Genomic DNA, 14,400 nt, shown 5'->3' on the forward strand with positions numbered 1-14,400 from the left:
ATTTGTCCTAAGGCTGAGTTATTGATTAATCTTGAATTTAAATTACAGACATGATCTTACACACAGAAAACCTCCTTGGTGATTCAGACAAATACTCTGCTTCTGCTTCAGGGATAAAAGTTGGCTATCTTTAATGAAGCATTGGGTCAAAACGTGACCGCCATTTTGAATAACACAATTTGTTCAGACTTTACTAAACCTCTTCAACAAGATTCAATAAGAAACAGCAAGATAGTAAATTATGCTGTGTGATAATACCAGGGGGTTACTTTATGCCCCCTAGTTCACAGCACATGAGCTTATTCATTTAAGCCAACCTTAATCTTGTGTGTTTTAGCGGAAGCTAGTTAGCGCATGCTAGTGGAAGTTATGTTCAGAATTCAAGCTTTGACCAAATATGTGGTCATAAAGTCAACCTAGACAGGCAATGTTTTATTCAGTGTTTTCCATACACACAAAACTGGGTTGAGTTGTTCAGACAGAAGCTGTGCAAGTTTTCATTTTAACCCAATATCAATCAAAGGTGTCACAATTTGTTGGGTTTGTAAGGAAACTAGAAAGATCTTAACCATTCTTCACATATTTCCATTTTGAGCATTTTGCATATTCTTCTGTGGAACATAACTCAGTTATTCAAGTAAAATTAGTTGTTTTCCATAGAGCATATCTAAAATATTCAAAAGAAGATGCATCTGACATACCTAGACACAATGTTACTCGATATGCTTATGACTGGCGTTTGCAAAGCAACCAAGCCAGGAGCAACATTCATTTTCTTTGGCTGGAGATATGGGAAGCTGTAGTTAGCATGGTGACAGTTTCCACTCTACATATTGGTGTATATTCAGGTATATTTAGTGTGTTTGAGCTTTCAAAGTAGGCAGAGACAGTTTCTTTCTCTCTTATTACACAATGAACACCTTACAGCCACAGTAGTCAGCGACTCCACTATGAAACCAAATAAGCATTTTTGCACTGTCACATCAAACTTTGGGTTTTCTTTCTTATTAAAAACATGGCAGTAAATGCATGGATATCCTGTTTCTTTGTCCTTATTTTATTTCCTCTGAAGTTTTTCTATTCATACTCTACACTCCTCTCTCCTCATTTATGCACACAATCTTGATAAAAAAAATTTAAAAAAAGATTCTGATTTTGGGCTGAAGCCTAAATTTGTCAATTTCTGTACCAGGACTGAGTTGGAAAAATAAATAAATAAATAAACACAGATTTTAAATCTGTATTCTTTAGAGCACAGCAGCTGAATTTTACAGAATCTCTTCAGTCTGATCCTATTACATTTAATATTTGTTCAAAGAAAGACATTTATGCTCATTCAACTATAAAGCAATATCAGAGAGAGAGAGAAGTTTTCTTTTCTATTTTTGGATTGCTGAGAGCACTACATGAAGGCAGGCTTATTAATTTTCTCTTGTCAAATTGATTGTAATATCACTCAATCAAACACTGACCTCATCCAGCTGAACAATTCTCAGAATAATCAGCAACTCATTATAAAACAGCAGCAAAAGACAACGAGCTTGTTACCATCTTGACTGAAAAAAAAAGCAGAAAACAAAACATAACTGCAAAGTAGTTTTTGCTGTTTATGCAGGTGGCTCATTACAGGTAATAATCTGATCTGCACAAATTGCTTAACTTAGAAATGACCAGGAAGTGTTTCAATTGCCACTGGTTAGTAGGCCAACATCATAACTGGCAATTGGCATTTGAAAAACGCAAACAAGAAACAATCTGTTCTCTCTCTTCTAGAAACAAAAACAATTTACTCAGAATGCAACAGTCTCGAAGGACAAGGCTCAAAAGTTAAGAAACTGTTGTTGCCATTTAATAGTATGGTTTAACAAGGGGAAGAGAGGTCAGAGCTGTTTGTGCGAGTCCCATAAACGAAGCTCGGAGAGAGCCACGGAGTGCATAACCCTCCTCTGGTGGGCTAAAAGAACCATTTAAAGGGCAAAATCCATTAGAGTGGCAAACACATGCCTCTGAACTGACCGAGGGAAGGCAATTGAGCTTTAAATTCTGCACTCAGTCTGAATCACGCTGAGAAAATGAGAAGGCAAAGCATTAAAGATGGAACATTAGCACTGTCATGTTGCAGTTTTAATTGCTACCGGGACCCAAAGGCCGGGAAGGTAGTTTGTCAATGAAACTGAATGACATTTTCCTTTTTTTTTTTTTTGAACAGATAAGGAAGGTATTTTTAGTCAGGAGTTGTCAAATTGTCAGAGGAGACCAAAAGAACAAACGCAGGTGGAATGTTAAACTATCTCAATTTCCTCCCAGGTAAGCCAAGCTCATGATTGAAATGATGCAGATTCCTTCTGTCCCAGACTTAAAAGTTTCCTCCTTCATCCATTCATCCAGAAGGACGGTTCTGTCAACCGAGTCACCTTTGCAGAGTGCAACTCCTCTGTCATCATCTGAACAGTTCAATGAATACTACACAGCTGTAATGCCAGCGCTTAAAGAGATTATTCACTACATTTATTTCCTATTATCTCTGACGCTACCTTTTGAATTCCTTACCTGAAAGGCCACTGATGACAGACAGGATGAGAAATGGTTTCCATGGTGACCCCATACTTGTGGAAGAGGGTCCCTTCTGCTAGAATGTTAGCAGGTCAGCTGCTTCATGAAAGCCGCGCCTGCAAACAGAGTGAGAAAGAAAAAAAAAACTGTAGAAGAGAGGACGCAAATCACACATGCAATGGAGGACAGCAGTTTTATTTTAAATAACAAGGTTTCACATCCCTGAACTCTTCAAGTGTTTCCTCTTTATATTCAGTCTCATCACATTCAGCACAGAACTTTCAGCAAGTTTTGTGCTGAGGAAAATCAAGTGTTTTGAGTTTTGTCCGACTGTGATTGGCTCTTATTCTATAAGAGCCAATTTTGAATACTAGTGCTATTCCATAACACTAGTATGGAATAGAAGAATGTATGCACCGAGTACCCGGCATGAAAAGCTTGTGACAGGAACATATTTTGGATGACTATGACTTACTAGAATCATGGGAGAAATGGCTTTCGGTCTCTTGAAAATGACAACAGAGAAATCCTCCAACCGCTAAAATCTCACGCAGTGTGGAAACATCTTTAGTTTTGTTACAACCAAAAACCTTGATGCATTTCATTTAAATTGTGTGTGACAGACCAACACAAAATACTACATACGTAGCATTGTGCCATGTTCTTTTTCCAATTCTGGATTTGAAAGTGATCCATTAGATCCAAAGCTCGGGTTTGGCCCATTTTACTCACTTGTTACTTTTCCAACAACTTCATCTTTTGGCTTCATTAAGCAATTTCTTCAATAATGTTCTTAAAAACATTACACTTACCAATAAAATCCTATCTGATGGGAACTGGTTGCACTGGATTCTATTTAGAGTATCAAAGTAAATGGGGATTTTGTATTTAAATTTAATACAACTCATATAAAATTGCTATATAATACATAAAATCATATGGCTAGAAAGAGACAAAATGTCAAATAGTCCAACGGCTAAGAACACCTTCTTCCAAGGCTTTCTATTTTTCACAGTGAATTTTAAAACTGTTGTGAATCTTTTCCACTGGCGACTCTGGGAGCCGATTTTCAAACGACACGTCTCTCCACAGCCGTTTATCATTTTCCAAACCAAGACGATCTTCTGCTTGTCGGTTTCATTCATTCGTTTTCCTTCAGGGGTATCCGGACTTTGCTCAGATTGGTCAAAACACAAGTTTCAAACACAAAAAAAAGTTTTTGTTTCTGTGTCTTGTGCTTGCATCTACGAAAGGGGGAGGGAATTAGGGCTAGCTCCTATTCTCTGACAAGATCCGCGGGGAAGTGTCTCGTTGATCTGACGGCTGAATTTCACTCACGACGGAGTGGGATTGACAGATGCTCCATCTAATCATCTGCTAAGAGCATTAACAGTCTGCCCTTTGCGCGATAATCTGTGGCATTTGACATTTCTTATTTTTAAATGGCTTGTCGCAGCCAATTTAAAATGTCTTGGAATAACTTTCCCAGTGTGTTGGTTAAACTAATCACCAAAAAGAAAACAAAACAAAAATGAAAGCTGCAAAGCAATTCAAATGTGAAGTGTTAGCAACATTATTGTATTTGAAGGTTATGTTTTAAGCAGAGCTAATTCTGCAGACCCTCTAATTTTGTTTCCATAGAAAAAACTGTTTTCCATTCATCTGAAAAAAAAATCAACAAACCTTCATTAGAACCTTCAATTTGCTCCCTTTTCTTTTTAATAATAGGAATAGCATCCGTCACCTTTTCAAAGAACCATTTAGGTCATTCATAAAGTGGCAAAAAAGCTGTAATGTTGGACAGAAGAACGTCCAAAAAGTGACTAAACAATCACATTAGTTGGTTTGTCCTCAACATACATCATCTATCGTCTTGCATTACAAAACACAGTAGTATTAAATCTTGATGAAAGCAACACATGACATATAGAAATAAGAGACATAAAGCAAACAGATGAGTTAATTAACTTCTCGGCAAATGTAATCATTTTCAATTAAAGAAAGAAACAATTAAGGGTGGCGCTGAATTTTTTTACGTGATCTCGGTTTTCATTCTCTTTGCTCGCTGTTGTAAACAATTAAACAGCTGAAGGTCATCCGTCTAGACAGCTGTCTCACGGCGGCCTCCTTTTTGGAAAAGGTGCTCACACTTTCACTCCACCGTGACTTTTTATCATCTCACTAGCTAACAGGCGTGTTAAAAAAAAAAAAAAAAGCATATTCAGAGGCAGAGCAGGGGCAGGAGCATGACCAGCATTCTTTATAACTTCTCTTTGTTTGGGAGAGTAAGGGTCAGCTGGGCTGTAGTAGTTATTGTGCGTTGTATGTATTCACTCTATTATTTCATGCGTTTTTCTATCAGACATTATTTCTCATCTTGTATAAAAACATGTCATTTTTGTTTAGAATAGAAAGAGTAAAATGATCTGTGAAGTTCTCCAAGTCCTTAATGACTGAAATGACCAGTTTCCTGTCAGTTGTATGACAACTAGTCTGAGACTGGTCATCAGTTGCTTTTACTATTTACTATATGTGTTTATAAAGGGTTTTATTTTCTCTGTTTTAATGATGTAAAGTACTTTGAACTGGCATGTTGCTAAAATCTGCTATACAAATAAATCGAATTGGTTATTATACATTTTTTAAAATACAGTCTGGCTTTATCCTTGACCCATTTTAAAGAAGAAGGGGTATTACGCATTTTCCAGGCACATAGTCCCCTTTCATAGCTACATTAAGTAGCTATATGTTATCTGTAGCTCAGTAAATGTAGAAGCTGAAGTGGAGATTGCAGCTGAAAGGAGGAGCTTTGTGGAAATAGGCGGAGCTTTGTAAGACCAAACATTTCTTCTAGGATTTCTGAAACATGCATGAACGAATCAGCGCAAAACTCCAGGTATGTTTTTCATAAGAAAAAAAAATCTTAACATGATAGAAAGCTTAAAAAATATTGATTTTACATGACACTGCTCCTTTAACAACAGTGACAGTCAATGCATTTTATTCAACAGCCAACAACAATGTTGCAAACAGCTTTGAAATATTTTTTAAATGTGTGTAGGAAGCCAGTCTTGGTCTTTATTCGGATCATTTTCTCTATGAGATCACAAAATTATGAAACAAACCCATGTGTGTTTACGAGTTGTTGAGCAAAACTCTAATGATGTTTTCCGATGGGGATTAATCTTCTTTGAGACAAATTAGTATGAGAAATGGAGTTAAGGAAAAGTCCAACATCATGTTCTGCCTGCATGTTTATCCGCTGCAGACTCTGTGGAAGGCAACGGGATTTAGACTAAAAATAGTTTATTTTTTTAGACTATTTATTAGTCTAAATAGACTGATTGAACTGAATGGAAGACAAGAATTATTCATTTCTCTGCGATAATTGAAGTTTTTTTAGCCAAACAAATAATTTATCTTGTATCAAGTAAAACATCTGGGCATGCTATTAAATCACAGAATATTTAGAAAAGCAACATTTAGAATCAAGACGACCTAAAGATAGATTTGATGGAAATATTCTAACATTTATCCTTTATAAAACAGAGGAATAGACAGATGCCTCCCTTATTCTCCGTGCAGCCACGGTTCCTTCCTGGAAAATTGCAGCCACTGCTTTTTTCTCCTCGAGTGCATCGGTTTTGAAATGTTTTCTCCAGGGACAAAGGAGGTGTGAACAATGTGTGGTGAGCATCACAACACAGAGCCAAAAAAACAAAAGAAAAATCAATGAAGGAATTTGCAGCTAACCCAAAGTATGACTAATTTAACCGAATTGGTCGTTACGTCCCTGGATTGCACGCAGACTTCAGGAAACGAAGAGGTTTCAATATCGGCAACATCAGCTCCCAGTTGATGTTCTCAGCAGCTTCTGTGTTTATAACATAGTTGTTTTTTTTTCTTTAAAGTTTTCTGTTGTTTTACTAGAAGTACTAATACTAGTGGTACAGGAATACATCCAGTCCCGGGAGAAGATGATACAAAACTCTGAGTTCAAAATAGAGACAAGATTTTCACAACAATTTTAAATCAACCTTTTTCATTTGCTTTAACAAATTGCAGCCTGTTTTTAAAGATCATGTTTTTAAGGATATGGTTGCCTAATTCATAGATGGTCTTATTGCCAAGATCCATCAAAAAAATATCCCCCTTGTGTTTAGAATAAAGTTTCATACATCTCAAATTGTGTTTTAAAGAATCCGTTTTGTGTAAAACCATCCAGATCAATTATGATCTGTTTAAATGTTTTGGATTTTGAACAATCCAGACCTTTATTTAAAATGTAGAAAAAAGCCCATTAGTTTGGGATCAATAGGAAATCATCTGCACTTATTCCTATTTTTATGTTCTGTCTGTAATTTATCTCATTGTAGAAACAAATAACACCTTTCAGAAAGCTGAGCTGTTCCTTCTCATAACTTCATGTTTGTTCTGTAGTTGACAACTTGACTCTGTTTTTCTGTTTCTTTATCCTAGAAAAAAAAAAAAAGATTGTTGTTGCTAAATTCAGTGATATTTATTATTTCATGGATTTTACTACTATCAGAGTTTATCTTTTTTGCCGTTCCCCTCCCAGATAGTTTCTGCTCTGTTTTCTGTCAGCCATATTGCAGATGGCCAATCTGCAATATGCGACCATCTGCACACAGCTACGATCCTGTTAAAATGACGACATCCACCTTTCCACTGTCACATGCATGCTGGGTATCAGGGATTGCTGCAAAGTTAAGAATTTGATAAAAGAAAAGTAAAAGGCAGTTGATGTAAGAGGATGATTGTGTATGTAAGGATATTGGGTGTACAAGCTTTGCAGGAAATGCTAACATTAGCTTTGTTAGCAGCCAGTTAAGGTATTCTTACAGGAATCATTTGTTTCCTGCCTCTTTTTTCTACCACGTGCCCAAAATGTTGCCAAATAACTTAAATACGGTGTAGGGTTCCTAAATGTCTTTGTAACAAACACTTTTATTCTTCAACTGTGCAACTCAAACACACAAACAAGTTGCCAAGCTTGGACTTAACTTTATCCTCCTAGTAGCAGCTCAGTCTTAACCAGATGAAGTCACACGCTGACAGAGCATCAAGACGTAGAGTTTACTTTGACTTTAAGGCATTATTTTACATCTGCACAAGATGAATGTGCTTTGTGTTGCAAGTTTGGCATAACTTCAAGGAAGCTGATACGTTTTTCAGAATCTCATGCACCTTTACTAATGCAGCTTCAGTCATGTTGAGGAGTTGGTAGCAATAACCCTTAGACACCAGCTGACAACAGGTGAGGAAATGAAGAGGCAACAGAAGAAATATACCAGGCATGAACTTAAAATTTAACACTTCAGATTTCTTTGTTCTTGGTCTGCAATTTTGTTTGATCTCCAGCTGCTGTGTTCTTTGTTTTATAGAAAGCCCGGTTTTCCCTCTTCATCCTTACTCTCTGTATTCTAGCAGAGCCAGGAAAAGCTTTCACTTTTTTTTATTTTAAACACGTTTTGAAATGATTATAGAGTTTGCAATCTCGTTTCCAGAAAGTGTTCTTGATTTGTTTTTATAATCTTTACAATTCTGAAACAATAATTGGCTATAGACATATGGAAGTGTGATATTCTCACAGTATAACATATGTTTTTGTTTTGGTTTTTTTAAACAAAATTGTATAACACAATCTAGAAAACCAGCACTTACAGCTACTGCTGCTAACATGCTGATAATTACGGTAAAATCTTGTGAATAACACTTTAAGACTCAAGCAAAGACAGAATAAACTCACCAACAAACACTTTGAAGCATTTTGAAGTGCTTCTTGCTCATAATTTGTTTGACTCCTTAACAGAGTAGCACTAGAAGAACAACCAGCTGATATAAGCTGGGTAATTAGTCAAGATATCTGCTCCTGTAGCCAGTTTACAGCCAGCTGTAACTTGTGAACGATAGATTATAAATATTTGCAGGTAGGAATGCAGAACAGCTGATTAGTCATGTTTTAATGATTCGGTACCGGTCCGATAAATAAAACTCGGCCAATATTTATAGTCAATAATTGCCTCCATTTTGCTGCATTGCAGTACTTCTCCATGCTTTATACTCAGGATTTTTGCTTGCATCTTCAAACACAATGTGAAATAGTTGCATGCAGGAATTGCATAATAGGACATTTTAGCAGTACTGAAAGCGTATTGGTGATGGCAACCAGTCCATCCCTAATTGGCATTGGTGTTTTTTTCTCCTCTTCTTTGAAAGCAGCATGATTTTATGATTGGACGCAAACATCAATTGGAAACAGGAAAGGGAATTCTGAAGATTACAATTTACCCACTATGTGTAATTTTAACTTGACATTAGCAAAAACAAGAGAACAAAGTTTCTAACTGTGCGGCTCTCTGTTATATCTCCAAGTCTGTACCTTCGGAGGCTGTAGGGCCGGGTTACACAACCCCCCTGATCCCAGCTCAGCCACACCATTATTAATGAGGCAGAGCAAAGGGAACGACAAGGTCCACACAGTTCATAATGTGATGCTTCCAACGTGTCTCTTTGCTGTATTTTCACGTGAAGCGTTCCGCATGAAGCAAAGCAGACATAAATCACCAGGCCATAAATATCTCCTGAACACATCACCCACAGCAGCCATGTTCTCATTAACCACTTGCTGTGAGATATTGTGTATTTTAGGGCGAAGTCACTAAGGGATGTCATAATGTGCTTCTGTTGGTGTTCCACAAGCTGCATGAATGATATTTGTCTCTACATGGCAGAGACACACTTCTGTTCAGTACTGTACACGTTTGTCAGCTCTGACATTCTGTGCATCACTCTAGAAATTTTATGAGGCGTTATTTTTTATTTTTTTATGCAGCAGCTTCAGTGCCTCCCTGTAGAAACATCACAACAATCAGAAAAAGTCATAAAACACATGATTTAAATACAAATATTGACATGAGGACAACGTAAAAATTGTTGTCTGGGTAATTAAAATTTAAACTCTGTATAGGAAGAGCTAGTGATTAACAGGAATGATAATGGTAACGGCTGGGCTGGCTGCATTTTCAGCTATAAAAACATTAAAATCAGTAAATACTGCAGCAGCACTTACACCTCTGCTCATTAGTAAGCATTTCATAATAATTATGCTAAATGTATGTGTAAGCCACAGCAACTGAATGACACTTCACCGTGTTGTGATGCTAATCCCCGTCACGCTTGTTCGGTGATTTGTGCATATTGTGACAGCGGAAACTATGGGCATATATTGTCCATATCACAACAATTGCTTCATCAGGCAAACAATAAGATAAATTAGCAATTATTCTTGTCCTGCAACAAACACAACACCTAATCACAAACTGTAGATATGCGGCCGGTGGCCAAAGCAGTCAAAATGGTTGGAATAAAAAGCACAAACTCATATATATTCAGTCAAGTCAAGGTTGTTAGTGCCGCTTCCACATATTTACGACATAGTCCTTTTTATTTGTAGATGGAATAAGTTTTACCTTCAGTAAGTTTAAGTCTATGTTTCTATATTTATATTTCTGTACAGCTGTTGACAAAAAGAGATTAAGGACAGATTAAGTGTTTGAAAAGCGTAATGTTTGTCAAAGTGAAGTCTTTTGAACAGTGACATTTATTTGATGGCACTAAAGTAATTTCAGCTGTTTGTGAGCCCTTTTAAATAAACACATTTAAAAAAGGACGTACGCTTGTTAAGCCACTTTCTTCATTTAGGACTCTTATTTTGAAGCATTAAAGGAAGTAATTCTTGATTTGTCTCTAATTTATATCGAGTAATTTCCGAAATAAAAACATCAGACATGCGACAATACTCAGTGTTGAAGAGACAAGGTTCCATGAGCAGACAGTCACTGATGAGAGGCATCATAGAAAAATTAGAAAAACAAAACTGGGAAAACTCTAGAGCAGAAAAATTAACGGAGATATGGAACGGAGAAAGAGAAGGGTCTCCAAAAACTACGATCCAAAGAGCCATTTTTACAGCCACTAATGTTAAATGTCCTTTTGAAAAAAAAAGATTTTCTTCTATGTTTTAATATTTGGGAGAAAATAAATTTAAGAAATAAAAGACCAGATTATATAAACAGATAGTTTCCAAACTAAGAAAAATAGATTATAAAATTATGTATTATGTTATGTAAATATTAGCCGCAAATATCCCTTAAAAAGCTACATGAATCTGCTTTTATGAAAATATCTACATTTAAAAACGGCTGCTTTTTGCAATTTTCAACTAAACTGATTAAGAGTCCTTATTGAAGATCCAAAAATCCACTTGTGGCTCTGAAGCCACAGGCTGCAGACCTCTGACCTCTGACCCCTAACGGCCAATTAACCCAACATTCACAAGTTTGGACTGAGTTAGAAGGAGAACCTGGAGAAAGCCTACATACCTCCAGAGAGACCGAAATGTGAGCCTCTTGGTCCAAGTGCATATTTGGTGGCCATAGAAAAGCGACCATCAACTTGTTGGGTTTTAAATTAATCTTTTAGTAATAAAATCAAGTTTTAAAAGTGGATTTAAAGAAGACAAAAGCACTGCCTTGAGATGTGTTTATATCCCAGCCAAGCCTGCCAACACTAAGCTCTAAATAAGTGTTTTCATACATTAGAGGATTCAATTAGACTATTAAGGCTGAACTTAAAACTACTTAATAGCAGAATTAATCCACATACAAGTTCACTCATTTAAGAAAGGAGCGATGTTTGGTAAAGTCCATCATTAAGTCAACTTTAAGCCTGTTATACCATCAAGTCATAAAAAACACAATAAAAATGATTTTATTGTGATTTTAAATGATGATAAAGAAGTGAGCTCATTTTGTGACTTGCATGATCAAGCTATCATGCAGCTGAGACCTTTTCTTCTGTTTAGTGTTTAACACTTAGCTTACCTTCACCTTGCTCCAAATTTTCAGTGAAACTACATATACAAACCAGCAGGCAAGCCTTAAACTAAGGAACTATAATGTGGCTGAAATAAAAAACACAGAGAATTTAAAAACTACTTGTTTCGCTTTAAGAAAGGTAGCAGAAAACTGTCCAACGCCTCAGCTCGTAAACTTCTCACCTCCACTTTTAACTTCTCACTTTCACCAGGATATGTTCGCTCAGAAATGGCGTTGGCCTCAGGCTGGGGCCGAGGGAAACCTGCAAAGCCACTGAAGTAGGTGAACCAACTGGTGGATGCATGCATTGCTATTAACATCTAAGCAATGTCACTTCTGATTTATAGTAGCGCCAAACTGTGGCACAATATACCATTGTGTGCCTTTTAGAATTGTTCATTAAATTATTGTGGACGGATTCTGTGCTGACTGTACATCAAAAACTGACAGCTTTTACTCACCAGAACTTTCTCCCAGCTGCTATATAAATCTCTGACCTTACAGTGCTTTGGCGATCTCGGTTAGGGTCCTTTGGTCTTTTTCAAAGAGGACAGATCATTTGGAATCAGAGCCCTGAGGCGCTAGAATACCAAGCCTCCGGAAAGGAGGTCAACTAGATCAGTGACCTCATTTAAATGCCTTATATAGATACACTTTCATCAACAATCTTCTACTCGAGTTTCAGTCCATCCAGATATAACTTCCAGTTATTCTTTATGTAACCACTGTTGCACCTCAGAATCAGATGACTACATGTTTTCTTTGCTGCCTTTGTAAAGCACTTCATGACGGTAAGTGGTGCATAAATAAAGACCGTTATTATTTTATACCGCTGTTCCCCAGATTCTCAGCTTTCGGTCATAACTCTACTGATGGCCATTGCATGGTGTCCCACCTATCAAATAATTATAACACAATCTCGATGTCAACTACGCTCATTACTTTTGCATTACAACTTGGGATATTCCGAAATGTTTGCCTGAAGCTATAAAAACACAATTTCATTTACACAAGAAAGTCCCATTGAGCATCAATGAAAACTTGAACATTCGTAACTTCTAAATCAAAACTTGACGGTGTTTTTTTAAAAGTAAAATATTAAAATCTTTCCATTATTTGTAAATTATTTCCTGTGTACATTTCACTGAAAGGAAACAAAAAATTCTGAGCCTGAAACTTTTTTTTGGTAATCATTGGAATTGGAAAATATTTTTACATGTTTATAAAAAAAATGGCTTTCAAAGGTGCAAACATTTAGGTTTAACAGCAGAATGGTTTCAACGCCAGATATAATTTGAATTGAAGTTAGCGCTTTAGCATTAGCTTCCGCTAAACACTGTGTTGGTGTAGCGCTTTAGCGTTAGCAGAACTAATGTTTCTGATTTGTGCTTCAGATTTAGAGCAGCTAACATTTAACAGCAGAGACAAACAGAAACAGTATTCCCTGTTAGTGATTTTTCATCATTTCATTAATTACACGTAGCTCTATGCATTTTAATCATTTTTATCCCAACCTGCCTGCGATGACTGTAAAGAGGACTCCTGCATAGAGACGGTAAAATTTAATGTCTAATAAAAACTGCACATGATGCAAGAGACAAAAGCAAAACTATAAACAAGCTGACACTTATGAGACATGTGCTACAGTATAAACTGACTTCTGATCCCATTAAGAGTCGCATAAAGATTCCCGCTTGTATTGTGAATTAAGGACAAATAACTGAAAACAGCAACACTATAATTACCTGATAAAACGTCAGACCATAAATAGGGGCATTGCAAAAGAAAACAAACCAACTGGTCATTAGTCTAACACAGTTTAATTAGATCACATTTACACGTTATCGAGTAAACGCATATTTTCCGGTTCGTTATGAACAAACTTCTCTTCCTTACTGAGGAAGTGTGATACCAGGCACTGTAATGACTCCTTAGAGCAGCAGCACCCGTGGTGATTTGACAGAGACAGGGGGACATTTATTGAATGTCTGAAAGTGAAATCGTCTGAGCCCAGAGCATAACTCATTATTTCAGTCTCGCTGGATCAGCTCCAAAAAGGTCACCAGATAACATCGTGATTTAAGTCCTGATGCTCGGCTTCACACCTTCGGGAGGCAAAGTGTTAGTGTGCTGATATCCAATTTGTTGTTGAAAATAATCTGATGTAACACTGCCTTTGCTAAGAGGGTAATTCCCATCATTCACTTCTTTGTTTATTTGGTTTTCTGAATGGTAAGAAATGTCTGCTTATTTTTATTCACCACTGCACTCTTATTGACTGTTTGTTGCTTGAAACTAACGGAAAAGCAGCATCTTTAGATCTAACAAAACCAAAATGGGTTTTGCTAATCTTCCGTGTTTGTTTTTGATGCTTTGGAAGAGAAGACCATGAAAAACAAACAGATCAATTATAAAATTCAATTATTTTTCATCAATGCTCCGTCCACATTTAGAGCAACTCGAGGGTAATTAGTTCACCAATAATTAAATTTATGTGAAAATCAGGGTTAGTATGGCTGTAATGACACATTGATCTCACAGGACGAGAGAGGATACAGGGTCCAAGAGTGATAAGACAAGACTAAGAACTCAATTTTATGTTTTTTATTATTGTTATTTTGCCTGTTTCTAAAACACAAAGGTTTCAAAAATCTGTGATTGAAAGAATTTGTAGTAAAACAGTTCAGTTTGACTTGTCTAAGTGGGCTACCGTAGTTTTCAAGTAGGAACGTTTCCTTGTGCCAAAATTAAATCACAATCTTTAGTTCTGTCGTTTTTGTAAAGTGCTTTGAGATTATATTTGCTGTAAATTGGTATCATTCAGATACAATAAACTTATTGAAACTTCTTAAAGTGAGAAGATAGAGACTAATTAACAAGCTAAGAGCTGCCAATAATGCTGTCAGTGTTTTTTTTTTTTATAAAAAGAACGCCAAAGAAATGGACT

General features: G+C 36.5%; 1 protein-coding gene across 2 annotated transcripts in view; it reads right to left on the reverse strand.

The window, feature by feature from the left end:
• Positions 1-14,400, reverse strand: part of cntn5 (contactin 5) — a 161,539-nt gene that overhangs the window by 116,040 nt on the left and 31,099 nt on the right. For both annotated transcript variants that reach the window (XM_017308391.2, XM_008426420.3), the window contains one exon: positions 2,551-2,669. In XM_017308391.2, coding sequence (XP_017163880.2) covers positions 2,551-2,605 — 55 coding nt within the window. In that variant the 5' untranslated portion in view covers positions 2,606-2,669. The remainder of the gene's footprint in view (positions 1-2,550; positions 2,670-14,400) is intronic.

This window comes from Poecilia reticulata, chromosome 13 (genome assembly GCF_904066995.2).
Source record: "Poecilia reticulata chromosome 13, P_reticulata-male-v2, whole genome shotgun sequence".
In the NCBI taxonomy this organism is placed as follows: domain Eukaryota; kingdom Metazoa; phylum Chordata; class Actinopteri; order Cyprinodontiformes; family Poeciliidae; genus Poecilia; species Poecilia reticulata.